This window comes from Trichomonas vaginalis, chromosome II, assembly GCF_026262505.1.
Source record: "Trichomonas vaginalis G3 chromosome II, whole genome shotgun sequence".
In the NCBI taxonomy this organism is placed as follows: Eukaryota; Parabasalia; order Trichomonadida; family Trichomonadidae; genus Trichomonas; species Trichomonas vaginalis.
The window spans coordinates 11,819,248-11,838,170 of NC_067204.1; the positions used below are offsets into that span (position 1 = coordinate 11,819,248).

Genomic DNA, 18,923 nt, shown 5'->3' on the forward strand with positions numbered 1-18,923 from the left:
TTCAATCATTCAATTTGAATTTTGCAATATTGGATTTCTCATTAAATAGCTATTAAAAACAACAAGCAATTTAACTTACATTCAAATTTATTTGTGTTATATTCAATCTTCTCAAAACTTATAATTTTCGGCTATAGCATGATTATATGCTATATAATATAATAAACCTATAATAGTATCATTCTTTCAATTATTTGAAGAGAAAACCGAAAAAATATATTTTCGGTCTATAACACATAATCGATCGTACCTCGACAAAAATTATTTTATATATTGTGTAGATCCATTTTATCATGATTTCCAAAATTTATATTCGTACAGAATTAAATTCATGCAATTTTTATCCGTTTAACCGAAATCACTTGTGTACTGGATTACACCGATTTTGATGATTCAGCAAGTTTAACGTAATTGATGTAAACTAGGAACAGCAGTTTCTGCCTCCAGAATTGATTAACAATCGTTAAATTTCAAAAATGCAATTTTATTGATAAATATTTAAGAACTAAGGCAAAGAATAGAATAATTCATCATTTTCAGGAGTTATCGATCTGTATTAACCGAATTATGAATATTTGCTGTTGTTTAACGCATGATATTTTTTTGTCCTTCTCTAAAAGGGAATTATGCTTAAATCGCTCATACAATACCTCAGAAATATATATGTGCAATTGTTATTACTTCCTTAATTCGAAATTTGGGTACTAAAAATTACGATCTGATTCGAATTTGATGTTGATTATGAATAATTTTAGAAAAAATGAAATGATATGACCTATTAAAATGGTGAGAATGAAGTTACACTAAATAAGGATGAGATCCTTCCACGACAATAAATATTGAAAAATACCGAATTCTTTTGGGAACATCCTATTGATGTTGAGAAGCTCCACAAATGTTTTCATACGATCACAGGCGATGAAGAAGTTAGAGATAAAACTCTTATTCTAATTCCAAAGATATTGCTATTAGTTAGTTAAAATCACTATTAAATCTTTTGTAGTGTTACTATACTAAAGATTATAAGATACATGTAATGTAGAAAATAGACATATCTTTAACAATAATAACAAATAATTAATTTTCAGAATTTTCGAGTTTTTGACGTATACGGGCAGCTTGTTCATCAATAATTTTATGAAGGAAATCAACATTCCTTTGCTCTTTCTTCTGTATTTGAGCCATTTCTTTTTGATTGGCTTCCATTTGCTGCTCTTCGGCGGCTATTTGCTTCTGTATTTCTTGTTTTATCTCATTAACTTTATCCGGGTTATCATATAGCTGCTTCAGCTTTTTAGTAGAGTATAATTTTGCTTCGCTTTTTGTATAAGCAAATAGACGATCAGTGAGTCCATTAATTTCTTGCTGTAATTCTTTAACCCTTTCTTCGTTGTGTCTGGAGGAATTTGATTGTTGTCTAATTCTGTCAAGTTCCGAAGAGACAACTTTCTCGCTTTGAGCCATTGCTTTCTGCTTTTGGACTAAGCGCTTATGCTCAAGGTAAAATAACTGAATTTCCACTTGTAATTCTTTAATTTGGGATAATTTATCAGACTTTTTAATCTTTTCAAGTTCTTTTTGACGAACATCAACTGAATATTCTAATGAATCGGCAGTTTCTTTCAATGATTTAATCGTATTTGGTGAAGCAGTTTGAATGCATTGTTTCTCTGCAGTTTGAGAAAACACAGATTCAATTGATTGGTTTCTTTCTTTGGTTAGTTGTTTTGCACGCTGGATTTTTGATCCTAAAAGCTTTCTTTGTTCAATCATCATATTAGTTTTAAGCTTAATATCAGTAATATCATCAACTGTATATTCTCCATTTGAACTTTTAGGCATTGGAAGCTCAGGAAGCTTTGAAACGTTTGATGACATTGCTGTTTTCGGTCTAGATGATCCTTGCATTAGATATTCGTTATTTTTGGGAATTTGAGAAAAAAAAATATGATTTTAATGCTGTTTTTGTGTTAATTACACATAAACAGAATATATTCACTTAGACTAATACCCTTAAAACTCAAGATAAAGGTTCAACTGATCAAAATCATCCTGATTATCTCTTAAAGAGCGCATCATTGTTGTCCTTACTTGAAAGTGTTTGATTATAGAAAAAGTTGTATAAAAATATCAATAATTTTTTTGAAAATGTCAAGTAATGCAGAGAAAGTTGATACATTCAAGATAAACTTGACATATATCAACTATGCTACTGCTATAATACCTCTTTTAGTCATGGTTATTGATGGAATTCTATTCTACTCTTTAGGTCATTATAAATTGTTCGATTATATCCCAACAATATCAGAAATGAATGTTGTTTTACCAGAGTCACGCATATTTGGGATGCGTTTATCATTCACCGCCATTTTATTTGACATTTTTGCAATTTTTCGATTTCATATCATCACATTTTATCAAGCTCGTCATAAAAACGGTTTTCGAAAACTTATCCTTATAATGAAAATCCTAATGATTTGTTTCATGGTTGTAGCTTCTCTTGGAATGATTGTTTTTTCTACAAGTCCTGTTACTCAATATAGAAATACACATAACTTTTCAGCCGGATTATACTTTATCTGCATCTTTATTTACTTTGTCATTGATGATTTCATTTGTTCAAAATTAAATCGACCACCAAAACTTTATTCACGTATAGCTACATGGTCCATTATAATGTTTTTGATATTATACATTTTCGTTCGCAGATTAGGCACAAAATCCTCTAAAAAAATCCGATATTCAATATCATCAGTTTTTGAGATCATTGGGATATTCCTCCAAATTGTAAAGCTTCTCATACTTATACATGAAACACCAAAATATCATTTAATCGGTTACAACCCAGTTGAAACATTTAATTCATGAAATCAACATTTTACAACATTATTTTTCTCACATATAAGTTGAATATATCATAATAACATATTATATCTCAAATGCATCAAGGAAACATCATAATATCCTTTAATTCAAAAATCAAATTTAATTTTTCAAGAAAAATAAAATCAAAGTAGTGTTTCTGGATTGACGAATCGAATCAGAAACATATTCAAATAGTTTCATCCACTTTGTAATCATTTGTATGCGTATTTTTCAAGTTTTTCGTTAATTTCTTCATCAAATTCTATTTCACTCATATTATTGAAATGATTATAGCTTATTGTCTAATATCAATAGGGAAATTGCTTAAACAACTTTATTTATTTTTTAAATATGAATAAATAAAGTCAATCGTTTTTTGCTAAAAATTTACCCTTTTCCTATGTCAGAAAGGTGAGAAAAACAAAAATTCTTTGATATTGGGAATATAGATTGTTCATTTAATGAGCATTCTAAATATCATAAAAATAAGCATATTTTGTAAGCTGTCAAATTCTAGAATAACAAAAAAAAATCCATATTATATGAAAAATTAATTTGTTATTAGATGCTAATTTTATTTAACAAGAAATAAAAGAAAAAATGTAAGCCCGCCAAAAAGTGTAAACTATTCAAAATTTTTTGACATTCAATGAGGATAAAAAAAGTTAAATTTAAAGCATAAAAAAAGATTTTATTCCTATAACAACCATATAAGTAGATATAATACATAATCAACATACTTGTAGTGTTTGTTCTGAGTCTTCAACTTGGCTAGGAGACTGAAAAACAGTGAATTAATCTTCCAGTCGTATCGAACTTTTTCGCTCTTCTGTACTTCTTTAGCTGGTCTTGTCTTCTACTTGCTTTTCTATCACTTTCCTTGTGTTTCAGTCTTTCTTCAGGTCTTCCTTTCAGTAATCTGTTTGAATTTCCTTTCTGTTTTCGTTTAAGTAATGGTTTGTGAGTTGTTTATATATAATCTTGTATATGTGTAATCGTTTGGTATGTTATTATTGCGTATTTATGCTTAGTTTGTTGAAAGATTTGGTAATGTTGGAATAAGTTTTTGTTTTTCGTATGATGTTGCATCTGTATGTTTAGTACTACATTGAGGCATCGATATTTCTTATTTTCTTGTGTTGATGTCACTCCAAAAAAAAATTCAAATCAATAAAATGATACCAAAAATGTGAAATGGTCAAGGACACAGAAGAAAATTTAAATTTTTTTAGCGGTTATTTAAAATTTTTGTAAAAAATCACTATAAATTGATTTTTTAATCGTAAAAGTTTGACAAAAACAAAAATGAAATCTGCCAATAGGATTTAATTTATCTAAAGCACTATTATTATGTGCAAAAAGCTAAAAAAAATTTGAAATTAAATTTAAAAAATTAAACATTAATTTGCATGAAACCATATAGATTATATTTAAAACTAATATGTAGTTGCAAAAATTATATAAGATAGCCTGAGTCATTATATGGGGTTGAAATTCAGATCGAAATTGTGTAATTAAATCTGAAAAGTTATGAAACAATCATATCAATAAGATGTAAAAAGAATAGGTAAATAAATGATTATAGAAACAATTGTTTAATCCATTTCAAAAAGGTAAAAATTACAATAATTTATAAAAATTTCATGTCTGTTAAGTTTGATATCTTGGAGTATTAATGATTATCCTTGATAATATGCTTAACTCGATGTTTTTTGATTTTGGTAATTTTAATTTAAAATTTGAATCAAGAGTTTCATTTTCGAGCAGCAACGACAGAAATGACATTTTTTCATGGAAAAAAGTCATTTATGTAGTAACAGTTCGAAAACTCTGGTTTTGTATTTCGAAATTTCAACTACCAACATAAATCAAGATCTGATGTTAGGAATAATATTTGTTTCTGGAACAAGAGGTGTGTTGCTGATTTGAAAGGAAATTCTTGAGTTTTTGTGAAATTATCTAAATTATTTCTCCGAAGTTTCTTCAATAACCATATGAATTAGTACCACTTTGGATCCTGATTCATTAGCTTGAAGGACAAGTAAGGACCTTAAAGAAGTCCAGCGCCTTAAGCTCATTTGACACTTAGGTGTCAGAAATGTGAGCTTTTATGGAAGGGGGTATACCCAAGTCTACCAGATTTGCCAAATTTTGAGGGGAAAAAACCGAAATTCTAGGAGGCAGATTTTTTTATAGGAAAAAACGATCGACTTTAATAAAATATATTAGAGATTATTTAAAACACTTACAGGAAAACAAATCCAATAGCATTAATTTATTTATCTATATCTATTTGGAATTTCATTCAATTTAAATTTAATCAACATTTGTATTCATTTAAATTTCGACTCTCTGTCATATTTTACATCCATTTCAATACAACATTTAATAAGTATCTTACTTTTAATGATATAAAAAGTATACATGCCAGAATATCTATAAAAAAATATGTAAAAATTTGAAAATTTTAAACTTGTGCTATGGAAAATCATGCATAAACTATTCTTACTGCTTCAAAGCAGCAATAAGCCGACTCTTTGAAACGGAATCACCCACTATTCTTTCATGTTGGTCAAGTATTCTATGTAACATGTCATTTATTGAGTTATTGATTGTTTCTGCAAATTTACTGAGATCATTTTTAATTGTGGCAATATCTCGTTGCATTGTCGCAATCTCCCGTTGCATTGTGGGAATTTTTGAAAAAGCATCTTCATAATTTTCAAATATAAGAGGAGTGATCATCATTTGAACTTTCAGATTTTCGACGAATTTGTAAAACTTCGCTTGTTGCTGACTTGTGAATGAAGGTTCATATTGAATTGCACCTGAAACAATGGCCTTACAAACCATGATTGCGGTTTCAAAATTAACTTGAGAAATACGATTGACATTTTTGCATTGTACGGGCGCATATAAAAGGTAATCATAGATATCAACATGTGTTTGTGGTGCTGGAAACTCAAAAGCATCTCCATAGTTTGTTCTAATTCTCTGGTTAACTTTATTAACGAAAAGAGCAAAAATATCTCCTGGTTCATTTGTCAAATCGAATTGAAAATCATTCGGAACTATAAAGCCTGATGCTAATGTCCTAGATTCCTTAGAAAGAATTGCAGGAATAGTGAGCGAAATATGATTTGCGCACATTAAAATTTATGAAATCCGAGTGAGTGGGGGACAAACTCGCCCATTGTCACTTTTCATTAACCTTAAACTTGTAATTTTCATTATTTTTAATTAACCTTATTTCTTTCCCAATTCCTGATTTATTTTATTCACTTACTATTAAAAGTCACATTTTAATAAAATATAATAATTTATTTATAGCATTTTTTACTATACTGTAATAAAAAATTAATTATAATAAATTAAATGTTTATTAAATCAAATGTTTTCTTTGCAATAATATTTTTAATGTTGAGTAAACAATGTTGGGATCAAGTGTATCATTTTTCAGACCTTTCTGAACAGCTTCAAGCATACTGATGCATTCGACTTTTTTAAATTGTGTCATTTCTTCGAAATCTCTTGTGACTTTTTTGATAACTTTAACACTTCTCTCTGAATCCAGACCTTTAATTTGCAACTTAATCAGGAATGAAGGAACAACACTGGAATATAACTCGATGACAAGTTCATCGAGTCGAAGATTTCGCCTTTCTGGGAAGTACTGGTGCTTCAAAACCTTGAAATGTGATTCCGAGATGTTGTTTGTTCCATCTCCTTCATTTCTATAGCGAAGCATCCGCCTGTCAAGATGATGGCGCCACTGTCGGTCAAAGTATTCACGGGCAGCAGGTTCCTCATTTAAAATTTCTTCTAAATTGTTGTAAACTTCATCAGGATCAATTTCTTCCTCTTCAGAACCAAAGACCAATAACTTCATTAAGTTATAGAAAGTTTCGAAGTTGGAACGATCTTGAAACTTTTCAGCCTTTCTCATGACAGCGCGCAACACATGAACGCCACACCAAATGATCTGGCATAAGGGGATGGCTGTTTCAACAGCATTTGTGATTTGAGGTGCGCAGTCCATTGAAAAATAAGATGGTTCGCGATTGATGGAGCCAAAATATGCTGTGAGACAAACTTGTATATTTTCACTTGTGTCGGGCCAAACGAAAAAATACAAAAACGGAAAAACAATTGATTCCGCGAATTTGCCAGTGACGGCATAAAATGGTATGCGAGAGCGCAAGAGCTTATAAGTGGAATCAATGTGATAAGTTTGTATTTGATGTGAAAAAGCATTTGCTTCGAATGGGGCGTAATAGAAAATCATACGATCTGGCTCGTGAATAAACTCGATGAGATCATCCGGAGAATGACTCTTAACCATGTCGACAAAAATTGCAAGAGATGTAACATCATCCGCTGAGAAACGGGTATTGATTGCATGAAGGCGTTTAGAAAACTTTTTTAAAGCATCTGTAGATTGTTGAAACATTTCCGGAATGATCCCACTATCAAATGGGATATTAAGATCTTTGAAACACCTTAATTGTGCGTAAACACGGTCTTGATTTGATTCAAAATATCTTGTTAAATAAGATCTATAAAAATATGATGTAATTTGTTGTGATTTGTTTGGAAAAGGGGCAGAATGATTGTGGGTGTTAATACATTTTCGTATGTGGTACTTGTCATCGGGAAGTGTATCAACAAGGAAGCGACATGGACAATTCGGCCACTTACAATTAAATTGGATTTGATTTCTTTCTTTCCTAGTTTTATATGAATAACTACAACCTGCTTGGATTTCTTGTTGCACCCCATACTTAAGCAACTCGATATATGTGAGTTCGTGATCTTGGATCTGCATTAAAATGAAATGATTTGAAAGAATAAAGAATTTTGAATATATTGGTCTTATTTTGATAAGCTTGGTCGTGTTTTGAATAGCTTGGCCATCTAATTCAATTATGATCTTTGAAAATTAGGTGAAATAAAACTAAACATAAATGTAAAACTAGGAATATGAAATTTTGGTTGTACACCACTTGTATGTGCCGGATACCATTCTGTCAAATTTTTTCTGAAATTAACTTTAAAAGTACTAAGTAAGATCATGAGATATAGCAATATATGTTTAAACCAACTTATATTTTGGTTGTACACCACTTGTATGTGCCGGATACCATTCTGTCAAATTTTTTCTGAAATTAACTTTAAAAGTACTAAGTAAGATCATGAGATATAGCAATATATGTTTAAACCAACTTATATTTTGGTTGTACACCACTTGTATGTGCCGGATACCATTCTGTCAAATTTTTTCTGAAATTAACTTTAAAAGTACTAAGTAAGATCATTTATTTTTGCATAATATAATGCCAATATGGTTTCTTTTGATTTTATTTCATTTATAAGCAAATCAGATTTACCCAAAAACTCCACTCCATAAGCGTTCATTTGCTAAATTAAAAAGTGACAATGGGCTAGTCTGTCCCTTTCTCAAATCCGAGTTACGAAAATTTTCGTTCAATTTTTCGAAATTTGAATGGATACAAAAATATATCCTATACTAGGTGAATTACACATTTCTTTTTATTGAAGAAAACCTTGAGAACAATTTATAAACGGAAAATAAATTCCGAAAATTTTCATTCAATTTTTCGAAATTTGAATAGATACAAAAATATATCCTATACTAGGTGAATTACACATTTCTTTTTATTGAAGAAAACCTTGAGAACAATTTATAAACGGAAAATCCGCACTTATACCGTTTCGATCGTTCATTAAATTTTTTCCGTTTAAATGCTAATTGATTCGTTCATTAAAAAATAAATGATTTCGATTTTCGTTGATGCCATAATCGTTCATAAATTTTATTAATTTTCATTCATCACATATTATCACCATCTCAATAACATGAATATTTCGATTAAATACATAACGATAACACATTAATTTTGGCTCTTATCGGTGAGAGTGGCCGCCATAAAATGAATAATTTTACACTATAGTGCTTAATGCAGGTTTTCTCTGTATCAAAGCACTATGTTGTATGAAATATTGCAGGCAAATTATATAGTAATCTTTTTTATAAGGGATACCTATCACATTTATAAATCAAAAGGTAATGTCCAATAGCAATATATTTCAAAATATTGCACATAAGGATGTCAATTCGGAAAATTGTTTTCATTTTAGGAGAATATAATTTTCCTTTTGGAAAATTTAAAAAGTGAGACGCGCAGGATTCGAACCTTTTTAAAAGTTGATTTAAATATATTCTAGTGTGATTTCTAAGGATAATATCATATTTAAAATAAGAATATACTAGTTTGGGTGGTATATTTTTTTCGATAAATTTGAGAATATGTACGTTTAGGGCATCAAAAGTGTCAATTCGCTCAGCGAAAGCTGAGCTAGCTTCGTTCTCGAAAGAATAGGGAAGGAGTGAAAGAGAGTGATACAGATGTTGACACATTCATATCATTTCAACAAATTTTGATCAAATTGAAATTCAATGAAATTCAATTCACTTCATATCCTTCAGTCAGTACATTGACATCCTTCTACATCACAATGATAACTCGTACATCAATAGTTCTACAACTGACTCAGAAAAAACAAGATTTTTACTTCCAGCTTACAGCTTTTAAAAAGTTTCGATGATAAAAATCACTCTACTCTTGTTTATCGATATGTTGTGATAATAGGTAAACGTATTCTTATCGATATTAATAAAAATATTTTTACGAAAATCTGAACCAATTACAGAGTTATTCATAAAGTTTATGATAACTGTAATTACTTCATCTTTGCTTTATATTTGAATAAACAATTTAATTTAATTTGCATAATTTTTTTTAGTTGAAAAACAGGAAACTTATTTGAGTTTGTATTATTTTTATCGTTCAATTCATTGTATCAGTGAGTGATCCAGATATTTAAGATATTTTGAAAAAATTTATTAATTTGATTAACAAATTTTAATCAAAATAGCAAAAATCTATTTGATAGCTGTAAGCAAACAATAACTTTTATTTCAAGCAAAATCACTTATTTTCATCTAAACGTATAAAATTGTCAATTTTATGAGAATAAATTTAAAATCTCATGAAATATAAAGAAGAGTAATATTTTTCAATTTTCTTTTTTTCTTTGTCTCAAATATTTTCTGTTGGGAATTTTCTTGTTATCAAAAAATAATTTTAATATTTGTTTATTTCATTACATACAATAAAATTTTAAAAACTCTATTTCTTCACAAGAAAATTTTTTCCTTCATATGAAGAAACATTTTGTTCTCCATTTGATGCTGAGTCTAAATCTCGATTTTTGAATTTTCTTCTTTCCAGATTTCTTTTTTCCAAATTAGAAGTTTAATTCAAATTTTCAATAGTTTATATAGTTTCTCAAACCGTCTTAGATTTTCTTACTTTTTGGGGATTTTCTCTCAAAATATACAAAAATAGTAATATCAATACATGTGTCTAATATACTTTAAAACCATCGTGATAAAATTCAAAAACGAAGAGTTCTTCTCTCCAAATTTTTTTCAAAATCAAAAAAATGAGATAAAAAAATACGTTTGGAAAATTCATTTTTAGCATTTTAGGAATTTTCTCACTTTCCTTCCAAATTGACATCCTTATTGCACATTTAAGATTTTATTAACTTGCTCAGAAACCTTGAACAAAAGATTTCATGAATCATGTAAACAAACATATTTTCTTATACCTTCAAAATTGTACTAAATATGTAATATCAATAATGAACTGGAAAGTTGAAAAATAAATGGGATGAACCGGAGATTATATTAATTTCCTTATCAATGATTATAATCGCATCTGTGTAATCTTTAATGTAAATGCTAATGTCATTAGTTTTTTTATTCTAATGCTAACATGAAATATAGATTATATAATAAAGAATTAAATGTTTTATAAATAATATATAAATAATGAAAGAAAATAACATATTAAAATTCGATATTTGTATGCTTTTGGAACATCATCTTCTTAACATCACTGATGTTTTCAAAGATTGTTGGAATGAAATCTGGGTTTGACTTAGAAAGACTCATAATGACATGAACAATTCTGTTTCTTTCTTCATCATTAAACTCGTATTTTTCGAGTTCAGAATCGTTCATTGACATTTGTAAAATCAAACCTCTTAAAATTTCAAATTCAACTGATTTGTCAATTTGCATCTTATTGTTTTGTATCAAATCAACAACCCACAATGCAATCTTCTTTCCTTCAATTGTATCTCTCTTGTAAGGGAGTTTATTGACGATGTGTGGCAAGAATTGATCAATAGGAATTTGACCAATTTTATTTGTCAAACTCAAAATCAAGGAAGCAGCATTTGCAATTGTTTCTGCGTAATATCTTTCTCTGTTGTCTTCTTTGGTCAATACGTTGAACAAGAGCTCAATGAACTGCGGGTACTGCTGAAGGAAAGCGGTCATTAACTGTGGCTTTTCTTCTGTTAGTTCCAAGAAGAAATAAATTGGATTTGGAGGATGAGAAAAGTCGCAAAGATTCAAACTTTTCACAGCCAAATCTAAAATTTCGTCTGGAATTGATTCAACACAATGTGGATAAGAAGCCAAAGGAGAGAACAACTCACAGATCTCATACTCTCCGAACTTATCAATAGCGTTAACAACATAATTCAAAAATGCTGACAAATCAACAGTATCTGGATAATACAAAATAATGTTTGATATCAAATTATGTGCGTGATAAATAATGTCTGGATCGTATTTGAATTTCTCATCAACTTCTTCAAGAACAGGAAGTTCTCTATTGCATGCCTTTATAGCGTAATCATATAACTCAGGGACATATTGGCTAAAAACATTTTCTTCTTGAGAATTCTGACGTTTTTTGACAATTTTTGTCGCATTTCTTAAAGCAGACATTACATTGTCTTTGTCATCTTCTGGGAAGCAAGCCATTAGCTTGAGCATGTACTCTTTGATGAAATCTTCACTTGTTAACTTGTTGTTTTCGAGCTGCTCAATAGGGATTTCGAAAATCGGGATTCCCAAATTCAAGAGATATTGTAATAAATAAGATTCATTGGAGTACTGTTGGAACTGGATGACTAATGATGTAACATTAGTTAAGAAACTCTTGAGAATCTCTTTTTCTTCATCAGATGATTCATCGTTTATTGCGAGAAAATCATCTTTATAAGATTTAAGGAGTCTCGTTTCGAGTCTTATGAAAGAACCAACAGTAGTTATTTGGTTCTGTGCTAATTCGCTTTCTGAGAAATCCTGGGACACGTAATTCTTGTAAATCGCATCAATAACCGCCATCAAAGACATCAAAACTGATGTTGCAACTAACAAATTGATGGCTTCCTTTCTGTTCTTGATGATTGTGGAGAATGCTCTTGATACAGAGTTCAAGTTGTCAATGTCATCAGCTTCACAGAGATTGTTGATTAACAGATTGACATAAAACTCAATTTGTTCTTCAGAAAGATCAGGATAAAAACTGACAATTGATCCAACAGCTTCAAGAGCATCAGGTTTAATAGCAATCTCTTCTTGTTCAGTGGTTTGCGAGTAATGTTCAATGAGATGGAAAACAGACTCATCGAATTGAACACAGGCACTTTCGCAGGATTGTATTGCCATGTTAAAAACTTCCATCATGTATTTCTTTTCTGTTGCGTCTGTTCTGTTTTCGAATGTTTGTACAATGATTCCGACAACTTCAATGACAATTTCTGTCTCAGCGAAGTTGTAACTGAACAAAACAGATATGACTTGGCACATGGCAATAACAGTTCCTTCGAGTTCGCCGTCTTTGTACGCTAAAACTGATTCCAAAATCTTGTTTGTGTATCCTTCAGCGGCTCTTTCGCAAACATCAATGATGGAATACATCGTGAGCATTGAAATTTGCGCGAGTGACTCATTTCCTTCTTCAAGGATATCAAGTAATGGCTGTAAGATGTCATTTATGTGCATCTCGATTTCATCCATGATATTTTGGCACGCGTGGTTCAAAATCAACATCCAGGCATAATGTTCACCAAATGTTGATGCTTTTGAACGATATTCCGTGATGTATTTGATGAAATCTGATGGTAACATGTGCATTGAAAGTGCATCTACGACTTCTCCGATGTTTAAGGACTGATCGCTGAAGGAGCCTTCAATACATTTGGCTGCTGAGTAATTGAGGAATAAATCAAGGGTTGCTGGCAAATATTCTCGGATTATATTTCCATGAGTTTCAATAATGGCTTGGATTGGATCAAACAAGGAATAAATGAGATCTGAAGAGATGGTTTCGTCTTGGAGAAGCTGTAAAAGGTATTCATATGTCTGTGAAAAATCAACAAAAGGGAAATTCCATCTTAATACTGTAGAAATGACTTCAGATTCAAGGTTGACGATCTCTTCGGCTTGGGCCATCGGTTGAACTGGATTCTTAAGATCGTTCACGTAAGTTTCCATCATTAAACTAAAAATTTGGAGGAATGAGTCTGGATATGGCTGAAAGAGTGGTTCATCTCTATCAAAGGCTTCTGCAAAGAGTTGGAATGCTCTTACTTTGCCTTTTTTGTCTGTAATTGTTGTTGCGGCTTGAGATACAAGTTGAATGATGGATTCAGCGATTTGGCAGATGAAATCGTTTTCAACTGTGTGTGTAGCGTAAACGAGAATGATTAGGGCCGTAACTGTACGTGTTTGAGCGATTTCAAAGGCAAAATTGAATAAATCTAGCCACATGCTTCCGTACTTCTCGAGGACTCTCTCAATACTGTGCATGAAGTTTTCTATTATGTTATTATCTGTTTCTTTTTGTAAAAATTTTAAAAATTGATTAAGATAGGATTCTGCGCTCCCATTGTCTTCTAAAGCTTCCCATTGCTTCTCTACAACAAGCCTGAAGTTGACTGCAGCGTATTTACGCATCCTTTGATCAGGATCGTTGAGAATTTCCAACATGTTTGGCATTGCATCATCTAATTCAAAAAGACTTAGCAGATCATCAGTCAGGTTGCTTGTAACCTGCTGGTTTATCATTGCTTGGAATTGCTCTCTAATTAAGTTCGACATCTAAATGACCAATAAATTTGGCGCGAATTTTTCTATGCCTTCAGTAATTTTGCAATCACTTGGTTTCATAAGTGATTAAAACATTCATGCTATAGACTGTTTAGTTTTGCTCTTTTCATAGGTTTCTAATTTTCTTGCTTTGGCGGGAATTTTGAAAAGATTTTTTCATTGGCGTGAAGCAGCACACAAAAAATCCTTTATAAAAAGTGACAAGTAGTAACGTATTATTTTAGTTATGATTGAAGAAGAAGAGGAACTGGGCTCGGCTACCTATGAAAATCAGTACTATGATGATGGTGGCGTTTCTCCAAAAGTTCGTAAGGAAAGAATTATGAAGCGTAAACCAAATCCTCAGTGCTTCTTATCCTCCAAGAAATACGCTGCACTCCGTTTCGGACAAACAACAAATAGACAAGGAAAACCATTTATTTGGGCTCAAAATGATGCTAAAGCTAACAAAAATGGTGCACGCCATTTAATTGTGCTCGATGATGGTACAGAATACGTCGGTGAATGGAAGAATAACCTTCGTCATGGATGTGGTGAACACTTTACTGCAGAAGGCGTTTATGTTGGTGAGTTTGTTGATGATGAATATTGTGGAAAAGGTGATTACTACCTCTGGTCAGATAAAACAAACTGCGATCAACCAGGAAAGTGGGCTTATGGCTCTGGCGATTGGAAAGATGGCAAACAAGATGGACATGGCATTAGATACTACCAAAACGATGATACATACGATGGCGAATTCTACAAAGGCAAGAGACATGGACATGGTATCATGTACTATGCCAATGGTGATGAATACGAAGGCGAATGGGTTAATGATCTTCGTTGTGGTGAAGGAAAGCTTACAAAAGCTAATGGAGACTGGTTTACAGGCCATTATGAAAATGATATGAGAAATGGCGAAGGTGTCTTACATATTGTTGCAACAAAAAGAAGACTTGAAGGTATCTGGGTTGATGATTACTTCAAAGGTGGTTCTTATTACGATGAAGCACCAGATTTACGCTATGTCCAACCAGATGATCCATCAGGCACAACAGATGGCCTTATTAAACCATTGATGTTGAAGAACCCAGATAAAGTTCTCCAGGAGATCATTGAAAGAAACAAGAGACCAAGAAAACAATAATCTGTTAATTACTGTCATCTTGAAATACTATATTAATTTTCATATTTTGATGATCATTGTAAAATCTCATTATTCTGTTTAATACATAGAATTTTTCATATGTAATTACTATGATATGGATATAATCATTGCAATTTTATTAAATCCATGAAATGCCTCTATCAACAATTCAAAACTCAAACATAGGGTAAAAAATTTATTTTTCGAGATAATAAACAGTATTTATTTCCTTTGAATTCGTTTCATTTACAAACAAATAATATAAAGTTAATAGATATTGAATTGGCAGTGAATATTAGTTCTTTTCGAGCTCTTTGATAATCTTAGCATCTTTAATGCTCATTAACTCCATTAACTTTGCCAATTTAGTTTCTAACATCATTATTTCTGTTTTTTGCTTTCTACTTTCGTAAATTTTGTCGACGTATTGTTCTCTCTCGGCGTCTGTCATTGGTTTTGGAGGCTCTGGCTTTTTCTCACGCTTCTTTTTATTTGGAGTTGCTGCAGAAGTTGAAGATGCTTTACCATCCACAACGTTTTTGAACATTTCGAGGACTTTAAATATTGTTCCTGCTTGAGAGTTGCCTAAAGCTGTGATTGTTGCTGTATCAAGTGACATTCCGAGCTTTTTCAGTGTTTTTGTATTGAGAGTATTCCAGTTATATATTTTTGTATCAACTTTAAGTGCAGATTCGTAGTTGTGAAGATCAACTAATTTTGGATAAAATTTGTGAATTAATTCTGTCATTAAAACTGCATCGCTAAAATCTCTTGGGAAATTTCTTGGTTTCTTAGAAAGTCCAAGAGATAAAACCCACTGCGTCATCTCTTCTTCACTCATTTATTTTTTATGTCACTTTTCTCAAATAAACACATTTTATTGAATATCTTTGAAACAATATGAGGACATGATTTAGTGTTAAGCATATACATGCTAATGTTGCAGTCCTATATCCTAATGATATCAGAACCTCATTTTATTTAATTGAAGTTGTTTTTCATTATTCTATGCAATATATGATATTGGAATTGCAAGGACGTAATACACTCAATTCAAAAGAGAATATATTATATGATGAGAATCAAAATTGTTTCAATTCAAGAATTATTTTTCCTTAGTTTAGTGATTTTACTAAATAAGGATATTATATTATTATTTGTGTGTAATATTTCATTATATTTATATCTCAAAACTTGTTGATATTTATAGAAAATAAATAAATTTTGGAGTTCATAAGAAATTCAGAAAGAATCTTGTTTAAATCCGTGTATTAATATAGTATTGTAAAAAACATTTTACTCTAAAGGTGGCTGGTCTGGAAGAATCATTTGAATAATACGGCCGTTAATTAAAATTTGATTATGATGCTTTGGTGTTGGGTTTTCTGTTAAAATGTAAGTTTCTGTTGCATCTTCGAGAATGCAGTTAACAGATTCGTCGAAGCCTTTCAAAGTTCCTCTATAATCGTATCCTGCTGATGTAATTATGGAGACAACCTTGCCATGTGATTTATCTACAAGCTCATGGGGCTGTGTACTAAGGAGTTGTGAGTTGAATATATCTCTGGGAGTGGCACCTTGCATAGCTAACTGTCACTTTTTATAAACAAAAATGAAAAGTGAATTAGATTTGAATAACACCAAAAATAGCTTTATCTATACATAAAAAGCACTTTTGTCATTCGGATTTTCTCAATTCCTTATATAAGTAGTTTCGATAATCTCAATTAGAAAAGAACAATTGATCTAATGTACATGATAACTCATAAAACTTAGAATTTCAAAAGGTGAGATTACCAATCACAGGTTCTTTAAAATTATTCATTAAAATATCAAGTAATGAAGAAAAATCTGGATTATTTAACATAGTAGAATAGTAAGTTTTTATAAAATATACAAAATTATTAAACATTTCAGTTACCATCGTTGAAATCAGCGAAATTGAACGTATTTGGATCTTCTTCTTCGACGCGATCGTCATCATACTGTCGGAAGTCAACTTCACCTTGCATTCTATTATCATTTTGATCAAAATGATTGTTTGGAACGTTATTAAAAATTTCTTGCTGTTGGAAATCATTATTATTGTTAAATTCATTATGAATCATATTGTCCTCGTGATCATGATCATGGAATTCTTCACCGAACTCATTATTTCCTGGATTATTATTTTGATTTTCTTCATGGTCATGATTTTCATCATCAGGGTTGTGAGTGTGAGTTTCATACATGTTGACCATTGTTCCATCGAACTTAATTTCTTGTTCGCAAATAGGACACCTGTTATGACTTTTAACCCATCTTTCAAGGCAATTTGCATGGAAAGTATGACCGCAAGGAAGTCTTTTGGCTTCCTCTCCTTCGTATCCTAATCTGCAAATAATGCAAACATCGTCTTCTTCCGGTTTAATTGATGGAAGACTATCTAATTGATTAGTAATCTGCCTCATACGAATGTAAGCCGACAATTCTTGGTATATACCATTGACAGATAGAAAAATTGGCATCAAAGAAAAGTCTGAAATTCCATCATCGGAGAAAAGTTTGGTACCAACTAATTCAAAGATACAGCGGATAATGAAATACAATGCAACTAAAATATTCGCGGCTAAACTAATGTATTGGGATGCATTGACTGCCCTATCTGAATTTCCATGGTCTTCTCCATCAATAATGACATTAAATTGAGAAGCAATAGTTCTTAAACAATTTATGACGAGAACAGTACCAATGGAATTGATATTAACCATGAAAAAAATTGATAAGAAAAATAAAATGTAAGAAAACATAACAATCTTGGTAAACTGTATAGGCGATGGCAATTTGAACGCTAGAGGAATCATACCAACTCGATTGGTCATGTAATTGTCAAAAATTTTGATCATAAAGAAAAGAACTATTTCGGGAATAGTGAGAGAGTTAATAAAATTAGTAACTGTTAGAAGAAATGAATATATTTCTTCTGTATTGTTTTTCAAAAGAGAATAAAGGTCGAATTTTTTGTTGTCATTGGCAAGCCATCGAAGGACATAGTATAAAACTATAAGGAAAACCAGGCCCGCACCAACTTCATAGACATTATAGTCTTCCCATAATGAATACAACATAATTAAACGGCTTTGCCTTCCTGATCTATGCACAGCCATTCCTCTGAATGTAACATATACGATCCCTGCTACAAATATCGTTAACATTAACTGGATTCCGCTTTGCATGGATATGTATTCTCTTTTTTAAAATTTTGACAAAAATTTTTTATTTATCGACTTCAATTTCAAATTTTTAGAAGATAAATGGCTGCTTGGCAACCAAATGGCTGGACTTTAGGTTTCGAACAAATCGATTATATATGTCTTAAGAATTGTCTGCTTGCTATTCCATGTATTAACACCATTAGTTTTGAAACAAAGAAATGATTTTGATATCAAAATGACAACATTAGTTAATTAACAAGTTTATCATGGCTAATATTTGGAGACTATAAATGGTACAAGTTATATTATAACAAAAACTCTTTTCGTCAATGGGATTAATCTTTTGGATCATTAAATCAAAGTTTTTCTCAATCAAGACATACTATTTATCCACCTAGTCAATCTTTCAATATACTTTAGGCAATATTTTGAAAGAATTGTCCTATATCCTTGCTATTTAGATATCTATGTGACCAAATGCTTATGATGAGATTTAATGGTATCTGCAGAAAGATTTAAGAATATTGAATTCAAATTTTTATTTAATATTTTAAAAGTTCTTCTTATATAATTTGAATTCAATCTCATTGATTTATTATATTAATTTGATATCAACGAGCATGATGAGTTTTTATGTCAATTGCCTTTGATATTTGCTTAAATTAAATTTGAAAAATAT

At 30.8% G+C, this 18,923-nt stretch overlaps 8 protein-coding genes across 8 annotated transcripts, besides 2 other annotated features; 1 reads left to right on the top strand and 7 right to left on the bottom strand.

The window, feature by feature from the left end:
• Positions 1–234: part of a mobile genetic element that runs on past the window's edge.
• An 804-nt stretch (positions 235–1,038) lies between these two features.
• TVAGG3_0529100 (uncharacterized protein) lies at positions 1,039–2,062 on the bottom strand (the record flags this gene model as incomplete). The annotated part of the gene is made up of 1 exon (XM_001583963.1): positions 1,078–1,908. One exon carries the CDS (start codon positions 1,906–1,908, stop codon positions 1,078–1,080), a length of 831 nt encoding a protein of 276 aa, XP_001584013.1.
• A 3,308-nt stretch (positions 2,063–5,370) lies between these two features.
• On the bottom strand, positions 5,371–6,015 carry TVAGG3_0529110 (uncharacterized protein; the record flags this gene model as incomplete). The annotated part of the gene is made up of 1 exon (XM_001583964.1): positions 5,371–6,015. One exon carries the CDS (start codon positions 6,013–6,015, stop codon positions 5,371–5,373), a length of 645 nt encoding a protein of 214 aa, XP_001584014.1.
• Positions 6,016–6,036: 21 nt separating this feature from the next.
• Positions 6,037–8,324: a mobile genetic element.
• On the bottom strand, positions 6,248–7,690 carry TVAGG3_0529130 (MULE transposase domain-containing protein; the record flags this gene model as incomplete). Its single annotated transcript, XM_001583965.2, has 1 exon — positions 6,248–7,690. One exon carries the CDS (start codon positions 7,688–7,690, stop codon positions 6,248–6,250), a length of 1,443 nt encoding a protein of 480 aa, XP_001584015.2.
• Positions 8,325–10,739: 2,415 nt separating the features above from the next.
• TVAGG3_0529140 (importin beta family) lies at positions 10,740–13,927 on the bottom strand (the record flags this gene model as incomplete). The annotated part of the gene is made up of 1 exon (XM_001583966.1): positions 10,802–13,912. The coding sequence occupies one exon, from the start codon at positions 13,910–13,912 to the stop codon at positions 10,802–10,804; it is 3,111 nt and encodes a 1,036-aa protein (XP_001584016.1).
• A 220-nt stretch (positions 13,928–14,147) lies between these two features.
• TVAGG3_0529150 (1-phosphatidylinositol-4-phosphate 5-kinase protein) lies at positions 14,148–15,050 on the top strand (the record flags this gene model as incomplete). Its single annotated transcript, XM_001583967.1, has 1 exon — positions 14,148–15,050. One exon carries the CDS (start codon positions 14,148–14,150, stop codon positions 15,048–15,050), a length of 903 nt encoding a protein of 300 aa, XP_001584017.1.
• Positions 15,051–15,345: 295 nt separating this feature from the next.
• Positions 15,346–15,891, bottom strand: TVAGG3_0529160 (sperm protein CH-like domain-containing protein; the record flags this gene model as incomplete). Its single annotated transcript, XM_001583968.1, has 1 exon — positions 15,346–15,891. The coding sequence occupies one exon, from the start codon at positions 15,889–15,891 to the stop codon at positions 15,346–15,348; it is 546 nt and encodes a 181-aa protein (XP_001584018.1).
• A 394-nt stretch (positions 15,892–16,285) lies between these two features.
• Positions 16,286–16,649, bottom strand: TVAGG3_0529170 (snRNP Sm protein family; the record flags this gene model as incomplete). Its single annotated transcript, XM_051237540.1, has 1 exon — positions 16,347–16,634. The coding sequence occupies one exon, from the start codon at positions 16,632–16,634 to the stop codon at positions 16,347–16,349; it is 288 nt and encodes a 95-aa protein (XP_051095364.1).
• Positions 16,650–16,920: 271 nt separating this feature from the next.
• Positions 16,921–18,293, bottom strand: TVAGG3_0529180 (protein polyubiquitination; the record flags this gene model as incomplete). Its single annotated transcript, XM_001583969.2, has 1 exon — positions 16,964–17,800. One exon carries the CDS (start codon positions 17,798–17,800, stop codon positions 16,964–16,966), a length of 837 nt encoding a protein of 278 aa, XP_001584019.1.
• Between the last annotated feature and the right edge of the window lie 630 nt (positions 18,294–18,923).